Here is a 20,647-nt window from a genome sequence, read left to right as displayed (position 1 = left end):
TGAAGATATATATTAATCTACTATTAACAATGCACACACCCTTCCAAAAACCTTTTTGAAATTATTTCAGTGGAATCACATGGATAGCCAGGGAATAAGGCAGGCAAAGAAAAATCGGAACTGAGAGTTGAGCTGCTCCACAGATAAAACACCTGGTACAGTCTAGAGAACTTAAGTGATTGGCCCAACTTGTTTAGAGATAAAACATGATTAGTGAAAGTAATGAATTCAAATGTTGCAACAAGGACTAGAATCTGAGTAAGAATGCTGAGATCACTGAAGAGACAAAACTGGATGAGACATTGTTAGAGTATATGATTTGAGGAGAGGAAGCAAAAATCCAGTTAACAGTAGAGAACATAAACCTCAATCTGTGGCAGCAGGAATTGATATAAAAAGAGCTGGGTATGATGGGGAAGCTTCAAAGTAAGAAGTGTAGTTTAAAGAACATGCACAGTATATGTAATAACATTACTTGAGAGTTTTTCACAAAGGCCAGAAGGGGGAACCAGCAATTCAACTTGGACCTAGGAAGCATGCAGCCATGGAAGTTGTGGAGTTGAGGAAAATACACAAGGGGAAAATAGTTCTTGAGTAGAGCACTGACCATCATTGGGGTCATTATTTACCTCTGAGGTGGCAGGAGGTCCCTTGGGGGAAATAAACAAATTGCTGTCCCACCGCCTAACGATAGGTAAGAGAGTTGACTGCTACTGTGTCAAGCTGCACAGCTGCTGCCGTAGTACTGAGGCACCGATTTCACCCAGTTTCTGCTTATTTTTGTTGACTAACAACAGATGCCTAAGATGCAAACTGTAAGGTCTTGAGGAAGCAGAACTGTATTAGATTATATTATTGTCCAAAAATTGTTCTCCACCCTTCCCTGGTTGACATCAGGCTTGGCCATATGACTTACTACGGCCAATGAAATGTAAGCAGAAGTGGTATGCATCACTTTTGAAAGGAAGCTTTAAGAAACAGCTTGTGATTCATTATGTTTCTCTTCATCCTTGGCCATGAGACAAGCCATATCCCGAAATAGGGCTGCTGTCAATCTAGGTCCTAGGAATATGACGCGGAGCAGAGCCACAGTCAATCCATGATATACATATAATAAAAGAAAGAAAGAAGCTTTGCTGTTGTTAAGTCACTGTAAATTGGGGTAATTTGCCACTGCAGCATACTTTAGCCCAAGATACTGATTCAGAGATTACTGCCAGAGTGGCTCTTGGACACATGCTTCTCCCTTGGTAGGGAAGCTGTGAACTTATTTAGAGGCTTGCTGCTAGATACCGGGTAGACATGGGTAGTGAAACTAAAAATTTGATTAGTGCCAAGGATGTCAGCCAGGGTTAATAATGAATGGTGTAACTGTATGGTCCTCCAGGGAGCTTTTCCTAAGAGAGAATATAGTCCTTCTGAAATTTAATAATCTAGTATAAAATATAATCACTAAACAAGTAGGTAAACAATAATGCCTACTCAGCCCAGGTTTCTACATAGAAGTCTTCAAAGACTGCATCAGAGAGCATACCTATCCTTTTCAACAAAAGCTTCTTTGAGGTCTACCTTGATGGCCAGGGATACAGGTCCCAAACATACTAGTTTTTCTTCTGCTAGTTTCAACTGACAAGAACCCAAGCCTCTAAGATCCAACACATTCAAGTGCTGCTGGTCCAGGAAAATGTTCCCACAGGTTAGAATAGGGACATGTACCTCAACCACGGCCTGCTGCAAGGGATTAGGACAGATAAAGATGGACATCCTTTGGTAGAGCCTCACAGATGTGACATTTCTAAAAAGCAGTATCAAAAGCCTTCAAGATTTTACAAAAACCAAAAGTCACTGGACTCCATTTATATCAATCAACAGGTCTCATCCCTTACTTAGGGTTAAGTGTAACCACTTAGGCAAGGTAAACAGAAACTTTTTTCTCGTTTTGCATACAGTTGTCACATTCAGGAAGCATTTAACCTAAAATCTAAAGGTATGTAGCGAAGAGTATAAGGTTGAGATGAGATGGAAATGGAGTCAGAGCAACCGTCTTTATTCCCAGTCTGGCTAACAGTCTAAAGAAGTGCCAAAGTATACCACGGGGACAAACAAGTCTAATCTGCAGTGCAATATCTAAGTAAGCCAAACCTGGTGGGTACACGTGTAACAGTGGCAATGCTCAGCTACAAGAGAGGGACAGTACTGACATCATGGGACATTTTGCTAAAACTGCTGAATCTGCATTTCTGGGGTTAAAAATTAGGTATGTATTAGTCAAAAAAGCTCCAGAAGTGATTTTTATTATGCACTTCCAATTAGAAATCACTGTCCCAGAAGAGTGGTTGCAAATTCATGGCTTGTGGGCTAATTCTGGCCAACATACATTTGGCCCATCCATTGTTTTTGTAAAATGTTGAGTTAATTGATTACATTTCATACATTTACATTTTAACAAATCTAGATTTCCAGAATGAAAAACCTGGAAGCTCTGGAAAGCATGGACCTGCATTACAAGTTGTCAACCAATGGACAAAGCCAAGTTGTAGCTGCTGCATTTAGTCACCAGCATTCCAATCTACACAAATCCCACCCAGCGTTACCTGTCAGATTCCAGTTGGTATTTGAGCATAACCTCTCCTTTAAACATTCAAACTCTGCAGGAAGACACAAACAAGAAGAGAGCCCAAGCATATAGGCTCAGGGCGGGATTTAAGCGAAATTCTAAGGAAAAGGTGAGGAGAACAGAGTGTAGACAGAGGATTAGCCAAGATGTAACAGAGGAAAGGACAATATAATTTTGGATTTCAGGACAAGGGTTACCTTGCCTTCTCTCACTGTTTTATGTAACTTTCTTGTTAAAGTAACTTTCAAAAGAATGGTGGACAGGCTCTCCAGATGCCTGAATGCTGTAGAGTAACGGTTAGGCTGGTCTGGGGAACTTTTACAAACTATGCGCTCTTCCAATAATCTCGGTAAGTGTTTCTTCCCTCTCCCTGTTTCCAGAGACGGATGGCAGGTAAGTATACTGCAGCTATAGCGGCCCAGGGACCTGCAATTAGTCTTGCTGTGACAAGTACAGCCTCTGACACAATGCATCCTCTGAGTCCCCATGGCTTGATACCTCCTTCCATCTGTACTCTCTCTGGTTCTTTGATTTCCTAGTCCTAGAGCAGCCTAGTATTTGCAGGGTCCATAAGATATTGCTAGACTTGATCAAGACTAGCAGGGGAATTGGGTTAAGCTGTGTCTTGATGAAGTTATCAGTGTCAGTAGCTCAGAAGGGCAGAGGGAAGGCAAATCCTTGAGGACTAAGCAAAAGGAATTGATGAGGTATGGACAAAGCTGTGGTTACTCATTAGATGAGACTAGGATGGGACAGTCCAGGAAAGAATGGCTCAGGAGAATGGATTTAATATTTGAGGATTATAAAGTCTGCATAGAGTCTCTCGTGATTAGGGACCTAAGGAAAAATTGAGAATTTGAGGAATTTCTCATTGTGTTCAGCCAGATATCCATATTTCAAACATGCAGAAAGATGAATGGTTGATAATATCCTTAAAAGCTGCCAGTATATATCCCAAAAAATTAACTGAAAGAAGTTACATAATTATTATAGTTAACATCGACTAAGCACTTTTTCTTCTGCTGAACTATGCATCTCATTACATGCTCACAGCAATCCTATGAGGTAGATATTATCATCCTGTTTTTACACGTGAGGAAATCGAGGCTTGCAGAGATAAAACAACTCACTCAAGGTCACACAATGAGAAGTGATAGAACCAAGTTTTAAACCTAGTCTGATTGAAGAGATTGTGCCCTTAACATATCTTATAGTTGCAGCTCAAGAAATAACTGCAAAAAGCAGGAGCAAAGTTATTTTAATCAGGGGTTTCCAAACTTTCTGTAGTAGTAGACTTTTTTCTTCAAATGAAATGCTTCTCAGAAGCCAATTTATAAAATGGACAAAAGCTAAGCAACTCTTCTACCTGTCGGGATCTGAAGCCTCAACATAACTTATCGGAGCATATCTTGAACACAACTATTTTCTGTTCTTCTACTTTGGTTACAAGTGGTAATACTGCTATATTTTAAATTCTAATAGAAACTACTTAAATGAAAAGAATGCAAGATCAGTAGGGATCAGGGCTCTAACAATATCCATATTTACTTTGACAACACATTTCTAACTCAATAATTTTAATATATTTAATAATTTGCCTAAAATGATCCAAATGGGGACAGTTGGGAACCAGGGCTCAAAACACATACTGTTCAAAATTTACCTACATAAAAAATTCTGTGGACAAATTACTACCTGTGTTAACTTTTGGATGTTAAAAAAGAGAAAGGGGAGATAGGAATATACTTCTAAAAACGTTTCAATGCCCAATTTTCATATTCTTTTTTTTTTTTTAACCACAAATAATTTGCTTATCTTAAACTTTAGACGTTTTGGAAAACGTTAAGGGAAGAGCAAATAATGAAAATGTTACGCTTAAGAGCATTTTGCTCTTAACAGAGCAATATACTATAACATAGTAGCAAAAGATGTGTTAAAACTGTCAAGCCAGTCAGGTGGGCAAAGACTTTCCTGATTCACTTCAGTTCAGTCAGCTTTAGATTTCCTCGTGAATGACTCAACAACAGCAGTGAAAGCAGCCTGTTCTGCAGTCAGAGCAGCCCTCTGCTGCTGCCTTTAGCAATCTGCGTCATAATCAAAAATAAAATCTCAACCACCCAACTCACACGCTTGGGCTTTTATGTTCCTTTTCTTTACCACAGGCACAAGGTAAACACCACAGTAAGAACGACAGATCTTCATCACTATAAATTTTGCCATTTATAAAATGCTAAATAAACATTGTTTTAAACATTTCCAGGTGTATACAAAAGTTGTGATTATTCTGTAGAAATACCAAGTGTCCCTGTTACATATTAGTAAGAGCGTATTAACATTTGTAGTACAAATTTATTAAAATAAACACCTGTTAAGTGTTTTAAAATTAATTTAGGGCTATTCTTTACCTTAGAAAATCACAAGCAGTCTAGTTTTCCGAGAAGCATTTAAAGAAATGAAGGAAATGGTGGACTGTGCTTTCAATTACCCCTGCCAAAAATGGTAACTTTATTCTGAGCAGTACAAACAACCATCTTATTTGTTTCCACAATAAACACATCTGCGATTTAGCAGCGTTTTCTCCTTCAGAAGTAGGCGACCTTAGTGATTGGAGTCACAACTCAGGTTTCACCTTAAAGCCCCTCTCCTCACTCAAAAAACAGGGAACTGGCAAGATGATCTCAAGATCTATTTCAATATGTGTTGAAATGCTCTGCGCTTAATTCAACATATTGTTTGAATTCCTTTCACATTTGGTCAGCGTAGAAGTAAAGTCTATGGATTCTATGTTGCAAAATACTTTCTCTAAATTGCAAAATCAATCAATCAACAAAGCCTTGTCCAGGACACAAAGTTCTGATGGCTGGCTTAGGTAAGGAAGACCTGTTTTAGTTCTGCAAATTGGGACAAAGTACTGTAAGTGTGGCTTTCTCATCACAAAACAGGGATTATGTATCTTTTCTATGTCACTGAGTTCTCTGGAATAGAACAGTAGATAATTTATGAAAAAGCCAGTTGTAAACAACGCATGGAAGTTAGTTTACCATTAAGTTTGTCTTTTCAGATCTCTCTCACTATTCTTAAGGTTAAAACTGGCTGAATTTCAAACACAGTGCTATATTCAAAACTGAATACAAACATGTAAGCCTCATAAAACACACGTCTAAGGAGAAAGCCCCAAGCTTCTGAAGTTCTTGGGGATCTGGGAGGGGGAGCAAACACTGCTCGGTTCCCATCTATCCTGGACTTGCTTCTCCACTTCAGGTAAGGAAATCAGAACACAGGTATTTCAAGGAGGTAAGTGATTTTTTGGGTTTGTGAATCTGTAAAATTTACATATGGAAATACTCAATGGTATGTGTATGTGTATGTGTGTCTCTCTATGAAAAGGGCCCTTGAGAAATAGATTAAGATAACTTGGTTAGGCCCCGGGAGTTAAGACTGTTTTATTCTGTATAAGATAGGCTTTTGAGATTCCAATACATGGTTTATTTTTATGTGCAGAAACTATGTCATTTTTAAATTCAATCAATTAACATTTCAATCATATTCTTAATTACTCTACTTTTTAAGGTTTCAGAATTAGAAAATACATGATTATTAAAAAATGAAACAAAAAGTTTAGAATTCTAATTTTTTCTTTTTTTAAAGGCTTTGTCTTCAGGGGCCGGCCCAGTGGTACAGTGGTTAAGTGTGCATGTTCTGCTTTGGCAGCCCAGGGTTCGCTGGTTGGGATCCCGGGTGCAGACACGGCACTGCTTGGCACGCCATGCTGTGGTAGGCGTCCCACATATAAAGTAGAGGAAGATGGGCATGAATGTGAGCTCAGGGCCGGTCTTCCTCAGCAAAAAGAGGAGAATTGGCAGCACATGTTAGCTCAGGGCTAATCTTCCCCCCCAAAAATTAAAGGCCCTGTCTTCAGGGAGCTAATTTTTTTTTTTTAAAGAGTGGAACCTGATGTCAATTTTTTTGTTTTTTGGCTTTTTCTCCCCAAATCTCCCCAGTATATAGTTTTATATTTTAGTTGTGGGTCCTTCTAGTTGTGGCATGTGGGATGCCGCCTCAGTGTGGCCTGATGAATGGTGCCATGTCCATGCCCAGGATCTGAACTGGCAGAACCCTGGGCCACCGAAGTAGAGGGTGCGAACTTAACCACTTGGCCACAGGGCTGGCCCCTAGAACTATAATTTTTAAAGTAATAAAATATTAAATTTCCATCAATCCTATCTCCTGTCAACTCATTTTCCACAGGCGTCACATTCTTTTTAATATATACACACAATCAAAATGTTTTACCAAGATATGTTACCACTCATCTTAATAGCTCAGCTACCCTTCCCTGGTTGGGCCTACAGTGAGGACAACCATGGCTCTTATGTAGCTTGTGACATTTCCCGGAGCACCTACAACTAACTGCTGGGCTGATTACTCCATCTACTCTTCCATCCATCACTCTCAGACCTACCCTTTCTTTAACCCTGCTCACATTCATTATATTTTATACATCTTTTTCCTTAACAACTAATTAATTTTTTTCCCATCTGTGTATCCTGTCTTTTACTTTTTTTCTAATTCTTGCACTGTATTTTTACTTGCACATGAACTAACTGCATTATATAAACCAATAAATCAAGATATTGCATATTAATGTGAGGGTAAGCATGTTGTGCATTAATTCATGGGGTACAAATACTGAATTATTAAGTTGAATTTATGTATCAGTTTGCAATATGAGATAGGAATGAATTTTAGAAATGATGCATGCAAATTTTCTGTAACATTTTCAGTGTAATGGTCATCTTACTTAGTTCTCCATTGCTACTCAATTTTCCCAACCCTGCCTATTCATCCCTTTGGTTCCCTTCCTGAAAAATTTTAAGAAAATTCTACCTTTCACTACCTTACTGCCTGACTGCAGTGCTACATTATCTGCAGAAATATTTAAATGTACGCACAAAAAGTTCAAGAACATACTGAGTCAACAAAATAATAACAGTGATTTGTTGGGGGGGAGGGGTGCTGGGGGAAAGCACCCGGAACTCTCAGGGCCAAATAAGCACATTTACAAATATTTAAATTTTAAAAATCTTGCATAAATAAAATTTTGTATCAAATACCCTAATTTGTCAGATTATTTCAAATGAAACAATTTCGGGCATTATTATTTATAAGAAGCAAGCTAAATGAGAAAAGGTCTTACGGTGACGATTCCAGAACGATACTATTAGCTTGCGTTGAAGATGGAGATCTGTGATTCACAAATACTTCGCTTGGGGAAGCATGAACCACATGGTCTACCAAATGACCAACTGAAGACGGTCGTAACCGGGTTCCCTCTTGAGTGAATGCAGAATTCCGACTACATGAAGAGGAAGAAAAACTGAGTGAAAATACGCTTTAATTCAATTTTCTCCAGTTTCTTAATTATATGATTGCATTAGAAAGTGGGCGAGTGTTTTTAAGACTAATCACGTTGACTAAGCAGAGTCTCTGACACACTGTCTTCACAGTGTGGTGTAAACAGAAAGAACACAGAATAGGAAGTTAGAGATCTGAGCTACAGTCAACAATCAGCCACAGGGATTTTACCTATTCGATTGTCTGTTATCTCTACCAACCTTACTGTTTCTAGGTTTTAGTCAGGACAACTTCGTGTCTTAATCAGCATTTATAAAATAAAGGAATAGAATAAATGATTCAGTAATAGCTTCTGGTCTGAATTATTTTTTGATCCTTATAAAAGTTTCCATTTATAGGACTTTCTTCAAATCTTAGGAATAAATACTGAATAACACATTTCCCTCCTCATAAGTTACATGAATTATTATTGTCATTACTATTATTAATTATGACAGCTAACATCTGAGCACTTATGTGCCAGGCATTGTTCTGAGCAGTTTACATATATCACCTCGTTTAACCTTCACAACACTACAAGAAAGACACTGTGATTATAAATGTAATTTTGTAGATGAGGAAAATGGGACAAAGAGATTGACTGACCTGCTCAAAGTCCAAACATACAGTGACTCCAGGGCCAATGTTCTTAGCTACCACACAGTATTTTCTCTTTAGAATTTAGAACAAAACAATTTTTTTCAGATCATACTTAAAATTGTTTCATTAACCAGAAAATTTAATCAGGACTACTGCTAATTAATTAATTCAGTCAACTGGCTTAAATTTCTTGTGTCTTCTATGACTTGCTATAATTGTTTAGTGGTACTGGTATCAAATGGAGAAATGGCTGGCTAGAAAAGGGACCAGAAAAAGAAGGTTCTGGATTTTCTTCAAACAAGCGGATTAACCTTTGAATGTATGCAGTCTTTTATAAAGAAAGATGATTTATCAATTTCCAATTAGCAAGACAGAAACTTTTGAGTCTATTTTTTTTTAGTAGTAAGGAAGAAACCTAGGTGTTATTAGGTAACATTTTGTGAACCAAAGCATTTATGTATACTCTTTACTTCCAATATGGTAGAACTTTATTCTTGGGCTGACAAACGCACACCAGTGACATAATTTTTAGAATTTAGAGCACATTTATTGGATATTAATGTGTATAAAATATTTCTAAAGGAAGACTTCTTCAAATATTATATTCCATATCAAAATTCAAATATTTTGTGTTTCAATCTTTTGGGTTAACAAGGTCTGTCAAAATGCCGACATACATTTATTTACCATTATCCTAATTACTTACATATATTACATACAACACATTTGTTAACATTATAAAATTAAGATAACATCATTGGCTAGTACAAGTTTATTATCTTATTATAATTATACCAAAGCACACAGTTTTTGTGAAAAATGCTAGAATGAAGTACATACACAGTAAGTGGTGTATAACACAGTGCTTCTCAGCATAGCTTTGGCTAAACTTGTGGGAAATGACATTGGAAGTCCATTTTTCTAGACCACAGAGAGTGGTAGAGCAGTGGGTTGGGGTAGAAGCTTAAGTAAGAGAATCACAATCACTTAGCATTTTCAACAATATATACTCCCCTAGAAATTCTACTGGAGATCTACATGTAAAAGGAATATACCAGCAACAATCATATTCCCAGATTTAAGTCTATGAATAGATCTTGATTAATTGACTTATTGGCTAGGGATCCTTATTCTGTAGGAAAGTGAGCATCCTTGTTCAATGCTCTAGTCCCTCATTCGCTGAGGCCATTCCATACCACTTATGCAATGAGCTGCACACTAAGAGGAAATAATGCTCTGGAGCAACAAAAATCATGTTTGACCAAAAGATTTAAATATAAAGATTTACGTATTTTGATCTTCAGGCAATGGAAATATATAGCAAATAATTTAGAAATTAGCAAAATGTATACCTGATGTTAGACTGTACTTACTGATTAGGAGTTCCAGGTGGAGATCGCGACGGAAGGCTTTGTGTTTCTAACCTGTCATCAGATATTGAATTTCTGCTTACTACTTCCCAATCCATTAACTTCCGTGCCAAGGGCTTACTTGGAGATCTGTAGAAATAATTTAACACGTAAAAATTTTATTTCCATACCCCAAACTAGGAACCAAATCTTAGAATTTGTCTTAATAGATCATATTCTAGATGGATAAACATAAAGAGTTTACTGTTAATGCATTTGGAGGCTATTTACAAAATAATTTCCTAAGAAAATAAATTTGCTTTATATGAAGAAGGAAGGAAAGATAGGATAGGCAAAGTGAAAGAGAGAATAGGAAAGAAGAGAAAAAGAAAAGAAACAAGAAAAGGAAGGAGAAAGAAAAAAAGCAAGGGAGCAGTTAGTTAACAAAAGTTTTCTCAGGTATTATCAGTATTATAGATATTGCCTACTCCTATTCCAGAGTTTCTGAAATTCTAGCTTATCTTGGGATGTATCAAACAATTTCTAGCATATTATCTCCTGAATGTCCTTACATCTAAACTCTGATCCTCTGCCTCAATGAGGACAGGGAAAAAATGATAATTATTTATATGACATTTTATTTATAATTTTTTCCTTTTTATATATAGTAAGCCAGTGGATTGCTTTTCTTTAAAAAAAAAAACATGTGGGAGGTTAACTATTCTGTCTTTTGGTGGGGGGGGTAGAAGAATCTTTTATTATCTATCTACATACTGTCAGCTATCATAGGGATAAAGAAGAGAACTAAGTGATCTTTTCAGAAAAGATATTGATCTTTGCAGAGATCAGAAACCCTCAGAATTTTAGGTGCGTCAACAACTAAAGTCTTTTTTATATATAAATTCAGATAGTGGTCAAAATTCATGGAAAATATATGACATCTATTTGAATGCTTAGCTTTTTGACATGCAGAGTAACACGGAAGGTAATATAATGAATTAAACTATTTATATAAAAATACACAATAACTCATCTTGTAAATCGACAGTTCCATATTTCAGTAATAAATTCACTGAAGCATATAGGAATAGACTGAACTAAAAAGCATGGTCACATTTCAGTAGTAAATTCACTGAAGCATATAGGAACAGACTGAACTAAAAAGCGTGGTAACAATGACCAAGAGTACTCCATAGAATTTATGTACATAGTGGGAAGCATTAAAATAATGATGAGTAGGAACCCTGAATCGTAGTTTTGATCTTCCATTAGACAAATGACTTTAAGTTTCAACATCTAAATATCTAAATCTACTAGTACAATGTATGATCCTAAGGTCCTTCCCTACCTCCTGAATTTTATGATTTATGAGTATCTAAATTTTCAGTGCAATTTAGTCTATTAATTTTACTAAACCACAAGTAACTTAAATTATTTATGAATCGAAATCACACAAGCGCCCTATCATTTCAGGTATTCATAGCCAAAACCTTTACAGTTTGGCCCAGTGACATCTCCTTAATTTAAGAACATTCAATATTTTCTAAAAGAGTTACAATGTTATCAATTAAGGAAAAAAGGCATCGATTCAGATTTCATTTTTCATAAGTGAATTCAGAGTAATTTAAGCATGAACATTTTCTATTATCCTGAGTTTAAATTGCAGGATTTTCTGAATTGAAGACAACTCAGGACACCATTTAATCCAGCTCCCTCACACGGTCGTGCAAATATTCTAATCAGTCACAATAAAATGAAAATAAAGTATATTACCTCAGGCATTAGATTTTTTAAATGAAGCTTATTAAAAGAAACCTTAGTATGGCTCTTCTATTAACACTAATTCTTAATGTTAATAGACTATTCTTTCTCTTATATTTAGACTACTAAATGTAAACTGTAAGAGTTCACTAACCACAGCCAGGAGACCAACTACTTTCATTTTCTAAGAGAGGGAAAAAGTCATTTGAAGGAGGAAAAAATAAAGTCATACTCACCTAGTATAAAGCGTCAGAACACTTTACTGTTGTTAATAAACTAAACAGGTTGGAAATGCTTTGCATTTAAAACTAAATTTTAGGTACTTTATTTTATTAACAGTTTTAACACCTCAGAGACCCACCCACTCAAGCTTGCTGTCTATGTTTCCTGTTGAGTGTGGAAATTTCAGAGAAAAAAATACCACACTTCATCAGTGTGTCTGCAATGTGGTAAACTTATTTTCTGACCATGGTACCTTATTTTTCTGTTGCATGGGAACATTCTTTTGCTTTCTCTTAGATATTATATGGCAACTGAAAAAGTATGAAAGCAATTCAAAGAGGTGACATATCAGAAAAATAAAGTAAATTAACTTATTTATTACTGCTGGGAAAAAAGACCTCACATGAAAAGTTCAAGAAGTCTTTTCTTTCTATTTATACTGCCAACTAAAATTCCAAGTGGACAAGAACTGTGGAATTCTCTACTACTTTAACAGAATAACTTAATTTAATAATTGCTAAAATCTTTATTATAGAGTATTTTGGTAGATACGCATCAGGTCATCACAATAAGATTCTGATATATTATAAAAAACAACCCCAGAAAAGCTTAGTATTTCACAGCTAACAGGATCATTAAAACAGTCCTATTAAAACTTTGTCGCAGCTGATGACTTAGTTCAAGGAGGATTCATACAATACCAGCATAACAAAAGAAACAAGGCAGTTATTTGGGGCTTACCATATTGGAATTTTAGCTCTAGTAGTCACTGAATAATGCATGTTTGTTTTATGAAAGAGCCTGTTAAATAATTTCAGGTCCATAGAGATGTAGGCAGTGGGCCCCTGGGGGCTGGGAGAGCCACCCATACTTTCTGGAGTGTCTCTTCTCCCACCTGCCACCTGAACATTCTTTCCTTAAATAAAGATTTACCCCTTGCCACAAAAACAAAACAAAACAAAAAACAATTTCACATTTTAATAATGCATATACAAAACGAAGAACTAAGATGCAGGTATATTTGTATATTTCCCAAAATTTGATATGATCAAAATGCTAAAACATTAACACTTATAAAGAAAGTCATTTGCATGATATTAACATTAATATACAAATGCACCTATGATTTGGTATTCACATTAAGACATCATACTACAAGATAACTAATTATCAAATCAATTCAATATTATATCAAGCAAGAAAAAAGTTAAGTTTGCTGTTACGAAAAGAAGAAAAAGGTGTTAAGTATTTTGTTATGGTGTAGTTTTAACAGCAAAGAATCAGAAAAATATTTATTTTGATATGAAAAAGTCTGAAAGAAGTGTTGAAATTAAGTTATAGTACTAAAAACTAGAACAAATATATTTTAAATTAAAGCAATGAAGTTGATAAGAAGTGCTTAGTGCTTTCTAACTGGAATCAAGGCTATCTAAGATTGTGAAAGGGAGGATTCTGAATTAATTTCAGTAGCTGTGTCTATTAGGGTAGGCATCTCTGTGTTCTTTCTTTTTTCCTCCCTTCTGAAATAACCTATCCACCGATTTATATTTAACAGAGAATAGACACTATATCCCTCATAAACATAGATGCCAAACATATGTACTCTTGACTTTAAGGACTTATCCTCTCCAAGCCATTTTTTTTTTTTTTATAAAGATTTTAGTTTTTTCCTTTTTCTCCCCAAAGCCCCCTGGTACATAGTTGTGTATTCTTTGTTGTGGGTCCTTCTTGTCGTGGCATGTGGGACGCTGCCTCAGCGTGGTTTGATGAGCAGTGCCATGTGCGTGCCCAGGATTTGAACCAATGAAACACTGGGCCACCTGCAGCAGAGCGCGCGAACTTAACTGCTCGGCCACGGGGCCAGGCCCTCTCCAAGCCATTTTTACTGAATTTAAAAAACATCTACCACGTCAGAGAGATTAAAAGAGCTGGAGCTATGGCAGTGAACCAAGCAGACACAACTGCCCTCATAGAGCTTACACTCTGCTGAGGGAGACAGACAAAAAACAAGACCATCTCTCACATTTCCGAGACAGGAAAGGAGTCAACATTCACCTATCTCATAGCAAAAACTGCTCTGCAGAGGTTAAAAGTGTGGGTAAGAACCTGGAATGCCTAGGTTAGAATCTTGCTTACATCCCTTACTATCTATACAATCTCAGGCAAGTTATTCAAACTTGCTGTGCTTAGTTTTCTCATCTGTAATGGAATTTACCTCATTGAGTCATAGTGATTGTGAGCTAATATACTAAAATTGCCTGGCACAGAGAAGTACAAAACAAATGTTAGCCACTATTACATTACATTAGATCTGGTCAACCTCTTTCCACTCACATCCCCATACAGTTGATCCTATCACAGTAGCCAGAGTAATTTCCCCCAACCCCCATATTTTTATTATGGAACATTTTAAACATAAATAAAGCAGAGAGAATAGTTTAGTAAACTCTGTGTACTCAGGACCCAAGTTCAACAATTATCTTCATGGTCAATCTTGTTTCATCTCTACCACTTACTAACCCTCTCACCCCAATTACTTTGAAGCAAATCCTAGAAATCATATGATATTTGTAAATACTTCAGTTTATCACTCTAAAATATAAGAACTCTACCAGACTTTTAAAAATGCATGAGTTTATATCCCTTTCATGCTTTTAGCCCCCAGTGGCTTCCACTTAAAACCCAAAGTCCTTAACCAATTCTAACTTAAGGTCATAGAAGTTCTGGCTGCTGCCTACCTCCCCAACCATCAACTCTACCATTCTTGCTCGCTTTGGTCTATTATCAGTCTACTCTTCCTGACACATGGCTCAATCCTTTACTTATATTAGATATCTGTGGCATCACTTAGAATTTAAGCTCCACGGGGCCAAGATGTGTATCTTGTTCTTCATTGTATTCCTAGGGCCTGAAACAATGCTCAGCAGAGTAGGTCTTCAATAAATATTTGCTGCCACCGATTTGGTCATTCTTCCTCCTTCAGAGCTCTACATCTGAATATTTAATAATCTATTAGATAATTCTGTTAGAGTGTTGCTCAGGCATCTCAAACTAGACGTGTGCCAATTTAACTCCTTTTTCCATTACAAATTTGTTCTTTCTACTGTATCCCGTCTATTTTATGTCACTCAAATCTGACAGTATTTCCAGATACTACTGTCCGTAACACTTCCATCCAATTGGTCAACAACTTCTGCTAGTTCTACCTACAAAATGTTCCCCAAATTTGTTCCGTATTCTCCATTTCATTGCCAATGTTTTAGATCAGGCCTTCATTATTTCCACTTGGATTACTGCAGTAACCTTCTGACTGGTCTCTGAGTACCCAGTCTTTACTTCTAATCCATTCTTTATCCTTGCCCATAAAATTATTTTCTAAAACATAAATCTGATCATGTCATTTCACTTGTTAAAAAGCAAACTGGCTACAACAGATTGTAAAAAAATGAAGATAACTAAACGGCACCCAAATAAAAACCAACTTACTTCTTAACAATATGATACGGAAATGGGCTGGATAATGTACGAAAAGAATCATTATTTTTCTGAAAAATATTAAAAAAGGGAAACAAAGCTTCCAACAAAATGCTGTATTAATAATATAATATTTGATTCAGCCTACAGAGCTACAAAGCTTGGCACAAGGTTAATTTAACTCATGCAAAAAAAAAAAAAGAATAAATTAGACAAACTATTTCATTATCCCCTCAACATAATTTATAGTTTAACTAAAGAAAGGATCAGGTGATGATTCTGTAATCGTGTCTGGAAAAAGAGTTTTAGTAATTTTTTCTGTTAAAAAAAATTCAAATACTGAAATAGAAGTGGCTTACCTTGCAAATACCCTGTCTTTATTTGCCTTTTCTTTGCCATACTGAACTGACTGGACTTCAGTTCTCCCACTGAAATACATGAATATGCACAATAATAAAATCTTAAAGAAAATTAGAAGATAAAATGACTATACACAACATGATTATATTACAATTTCATAAGAGACAAAATTTTTTAGCAGAGAAAAGGGAGAAGAAGTTAAGAAAGAAAGACTGGACTACATTCCAGTTCTACCTGAATGGCTGAAGCTTAATTACAGTTCTTCCATTTATGAACAAAGATGTGTTCCATAGACACTTCATTTTCAGATACTTCTTTATTTGAGAGTGAGTATGAGAAATAATTTTGCATGAGAGGAATTCTTCTCTGCTAAGCCCTGGAAAGGCATTCCCTCTAGACTCAGAGATAGGTTGCTATGTCCCAGCTCATCTAAGCCCTGCCCTTACTCTATAGGCCTGTGGTTTAGCTAGTGTCTCTACTGTTCCTTAGGAAGGGCCCGAAACATCTTGATCTTGAAGAACTGTTCTTTCCTTGGGCAAGATTTTCTTCCTTGTCTATTGGTAATGATCATAGATATGAAGACTGGTTACATTCTCAAATCCTTCCGTGTCCAGACACAGGCAACTCCGGATTCTTGTATATAGGAAGGAACTAAGAACAGAAATATGGTTGTGAGTTGGGCACTATAGGGAATTTGTCTTGAAGCTGATTTGTCTAGCAAGCACATTGTTTATGCACGGGAACTGATCCTCCTCCGTGGTACACCAATGTGTTCAGACCAAATTTGTTAATAAAAACTTGGTTCTCAGATAATTGGTTACTTGACATGTCACATTATTTAAGGGTGGATGAACATAAATATCTAGTATATCAAACACAACCACTTACGTATGTAGATATCTAATACATACAAAAGCAGCCAAATATAGGTTTCTAAAGCTAAGCAAGCAATTTTAAGACCATCTTCTACGGAAAAGTATAGATAAATGTGAATACAGCATGTCTGTTGAAGTTTCAATGGAAAAGTCAGAAACATTACCATGATTTTTAAACTTACCCAACTTGAAGTTTCTTAAGAAAATATATTTCCTCTAAGAAGGATAAACTATACTTGCAATTATGAACAAGGTAACAAATTAAGGTTCACCACTGTTTTGTATTTCCACATTAGAACAATGACTTTAATCGCCTGGATGTTTTGGAACAGAGATAATACAAGTGTGTGTATGAGGTGGTTGGTAGAGACAGTAATAAATTCTTTGATATTCTGCATTCCATATCTCAGTCTAAATAATATTACATTTTAAGTATTACAATAGTTGTAATATTCATAACCATTGCTTATTCTGAGGAGAAAAAACCTATTTATTTAATGCATACCATTAGGGATAGAATCGTGTCCAAATAAACATCTGACATGCTGCCATTACTACTTCACTTACAAAATTATTAATCATTTTGATTATTAAAAAGTGCTTTGGATATGTTTTTAAAGTTCTCAAGGACTACAAAGACAAAACTTCAAAACTATAAACATATATGGTTTACTTATATACACTAATTTAATTTAATGTTAGTTGAGCTGTCATAGGTCTCAATCCTGTCCTTCTGTGCTCTGCTAAGTTTTGTAGGAGGCTGTGAGTCAACAAACTCTATCTTCTAGGTTCCTTTGCAAGTTGACTCTCTGCTAGGTTCTGTATTTTTTCTGGTGGGAGATCAGAAAGCAGAGCAAGTCAAAAGCAGGAGACTGACAGATGCTGCTAGCTGCTATAACAATAGTGGGGCCAGGACACAGGGAGAAACAGGACCTTATAGACGGTACCATCCCTGATCAAAGCAGATCCAGAACTGAAGTGACAGTGGCTGTAACATAATGCAGTGGCAGGTCTAGGCTTGCGGACTCCAGCCCAGAAGGAATACAAGCTTCTGATCCTTAAGCATTATCCATTCTTCCTGTTTGCTTCTCCAAAACTCTACTTCTCCTTTTGCTTTTCCAGCCTTTCTAACATCTGTTTAACCAATTCCCTCAATTAAATTGCTTTTATTTGAAAAATCAAAGGGGCTTTCTATTTCCCTGACTGATGCATTAATTTTCCAGTGAAGAGGACTCAAACGGTTGGATTAATAAGTTGAATTTCATAATAAAAATATAAAGATAAAATTGAAATATGAGGGAGTAATTAAAAGTTTGTATTTCATATTATCTATAATATTATTCTTCAGGGGTTTAGTATTGTTATTAGAACAAAATGCACAACTGTACCATAACCTAAGAACACTAAATTCTGACAGGAAGATACTTATCTTTAGAATAATGAGAAAATACCAATTGGTAAAAAAATACATATAAGCTTATTATAAAGAATTCAAGCAAGATAGAAAAGCATAACAAAAAGAGGGGAAAAAAACCCCAAATTTAGTAGGAGTCTAACCCCTAAGAAATAATCTCCATATGAGCAGGTAAAAATCATTCTGAAACTACATACACATAGAAAAGGCTCCAAATATAGACATAATTCTATTACAATGTGATTATGCTACATATGCCACTTTTAATGAAAACGACATTATACTGATTTTCCCTGAACTAAAAGAAAAAGACCACCATTCATTAAAAAAAAAAGAGAGAGAGAGAGAAAACATTAGGAAAACCTTAAGGAGTTGGTTATTAATGTTTTCATTTTTGTTAATGTGGAATCTCCTACTTCCACTAGTCCCTTCTTTCCTCTTCTTTCCTTAGTTATATTATTACTTTTACTTTGTCAAAGTTTATACCATTTTAATTCTATTCTATAATCATACTTCTCACATTGTCAAGGATTAGTTCTATATTGAAAGGATTTGCTTTTACTGAAATTCTTCTTGAGTCATTTTGATTTATCCCTTGAATGGCTTAATTTTACTATTAAAAGATTTTTTTCAAGATGAGCTCACGGATGCTATATTCCCCTGAGGTTTTGTATATTTAATTATGTCTATCAATCGACTTTAGACTTGAAAGGCAACTTGGCTAAGTTTAATAGCTTTTGGTCACTTTTTTTTCTTTAAGACTTAGTATATGACAAAGGTGGCCCATAAGCTATATATAAGTCTGAAGAAAAATTTTATTTGATATTCACAGAATTTAAAAATATATAATGCAAACTGATAAGCCTTTAGCTCAAGGCGGGTCAGGGAAAAAAGAGAGAAATCACAAGTTACTAATATCAAGAATGAGAGAAATGACATTACTAGAGATTCTAGAGACATTAAAAAGATAATAAGGAAACATTATAAACTTTATGCCAAAAAATTCAACAACTTAGACAAAACAGATAAACTTCTTGAAAAAATGTAACTACCAAAGCTTGCTCAGGAAGACAGAGAAAACCTGAACTGCTTTATATCTATTAAAGAATTTGAACATGTTGTTCAAAGCTTCCTATAAATAAAACCTTTCCCCCAGATGGATTAATCCGTAAATCCTATTAAATTCAAAAGGAAATAAAACCACTACTGCAGAAACTCTTCTAGAAAATTGAAAATGAGGGAATACTTCCCAACTCATTCAATGAGGCCTAAACTACCCTGATATCAAAACCCAACAATTACATCACAAGAAAACTGCAGAGCAATATCCTTCATGAACATAGATGTAAAAATTCTAAACAAGATTTTCACAAAGCAAATAAAATAATACATAAAAAGAGTAATAGATCACGACCAAGTAGGGCTCATCCCAGGAATGCAGGGTGGTTTAACACTTGAAACTCAGTCAATGTAATTCCTCATATAAACAAACCAAAAAGAAAAACCATATAATCATTACAACAGTTGCATAAAAAGTATTTGACAAAAACCAATATTCTAACTTAATAAAAACTTCCAGCAAATGAGAAATAGAAGGAACTCCCTCAACATGCACGATATAGGCATCTAGGAAAAGCCTACGACTAACATCATACTTAAGAGTGAAAGGCTGAATGCCCTCCCCTAAGATAAAGAACAAGACAAGGATATCTGTTCTCACCACTACTATTCAACACTGTACTGGAGGTTCTAGCTGGGGCAATAGGAAAAGGAAAAGAAAAAAATCAGAACAGAAAGGAAGAATTACAATTGTCTTTATTCTCTAGGTAGAAACTCTGCTGGAAGCTACAAAAAAGCTCCTAGAATAAGTGAGGTGAGCAAAGTTTCAGGAAACAAGATTAACATAAAAAAATCAATTGCATTTCTATCTAATAGCGATGGACAATCTGAAATTAAAATGAAAAAAGGCCATTTATAATAGCATCAAAATATGAAATAATTAAGGACAAATTCAAGAAAAATGTAAAACACCTGTACTCTGAAAACTATAAACACTGCTGAGAGAAATAAAAGATGACTTAAGTAAATAAAAAGATACACTACCAGAAAACTCAGTATTTTTAAGATGTCAATTCTCCCGACATTGATCTATAGTTTCAGCACAATCTCAATTAAAATCCTAGAATTCTCTCCTGTATAAGTTGATCAGCTAATTTTAAAATTCAGATGGAAATGAAAAGGCCTTATAACATTCGAAACAACTTTAAAAAAGAACAAAGTTGGAGGACGACTACTACCAGAGTTTAAGACTTATTATAAGTCCACAATTAAGTCCACACGAATACAGACACTTGATTTCCAACAAAGGTGCAAAGGCAACTCAGTGAAGAAAGGGTAATCTTTTCAACAAATGGTGTTAGAATAACTGTATATCTATATGCAAAAAACTGAATTTTAATCCACACTTCACAGCATATACAAAAATTATTTCCAAAGGGATCACAGACTCAAATTAAGAGCCAAAACCACAAAACTCTCAGAAGAAAGTAGAGGAATAAATCTTTGTGACCTTGGGTTAGGC

General features: G+C 35.5%; 1 protein-coding gene across 1 annotated transcript in view; it reads right to left on the bottom strand.

Annotated features, from left to right (window-relative positions):
* Positions 1-20,647, bottom strand: part of PTPN4 (protein tyrosine phosphatase non-receptor type 4) — a 204,936-nt gene that overhangs the window by 31,973 nt on the left and 152,316 nt on the right. Inside the window, exons 13-15 of the mRNA XM_070507486.1 lie at positions 15,777-15,845; positions 9,985-10,110; positions 7,815-7,973 (exon numbers count right to left, since the gene is read on the bottom strand). Coding sequence (XP_070363587.1) covers positions 7,815-7,973; positions 9,985-10,110; positions 15,777-15,845 — 354 coding nt within the window. The remainder of the gene's footprint in view (positions 1-7,814; positions 7,974-9,984; positions 10,111-15,776; positions 15,846-20,647) is intronic.

This window comes from Equus asinus, chromosome 4 (assembly GCF_041296235.1).
Source record: "Equus asinus isolate D_3611 breed Donkey chromosome 4, EquAss-T2T_v2, whole genome shotgun sequence".
NCBI classification, from domain to species: Eukaryota; Metazoa; Chordata; class Mammalia; order Perissodactyla; family Equidae; genus Equus; species Equus asinus.
The sequence above is the reverse complement of the archived record's forward strand: the minus strand, read 5'-3'. Positions and strand labels throughout refer to the sequence as shown.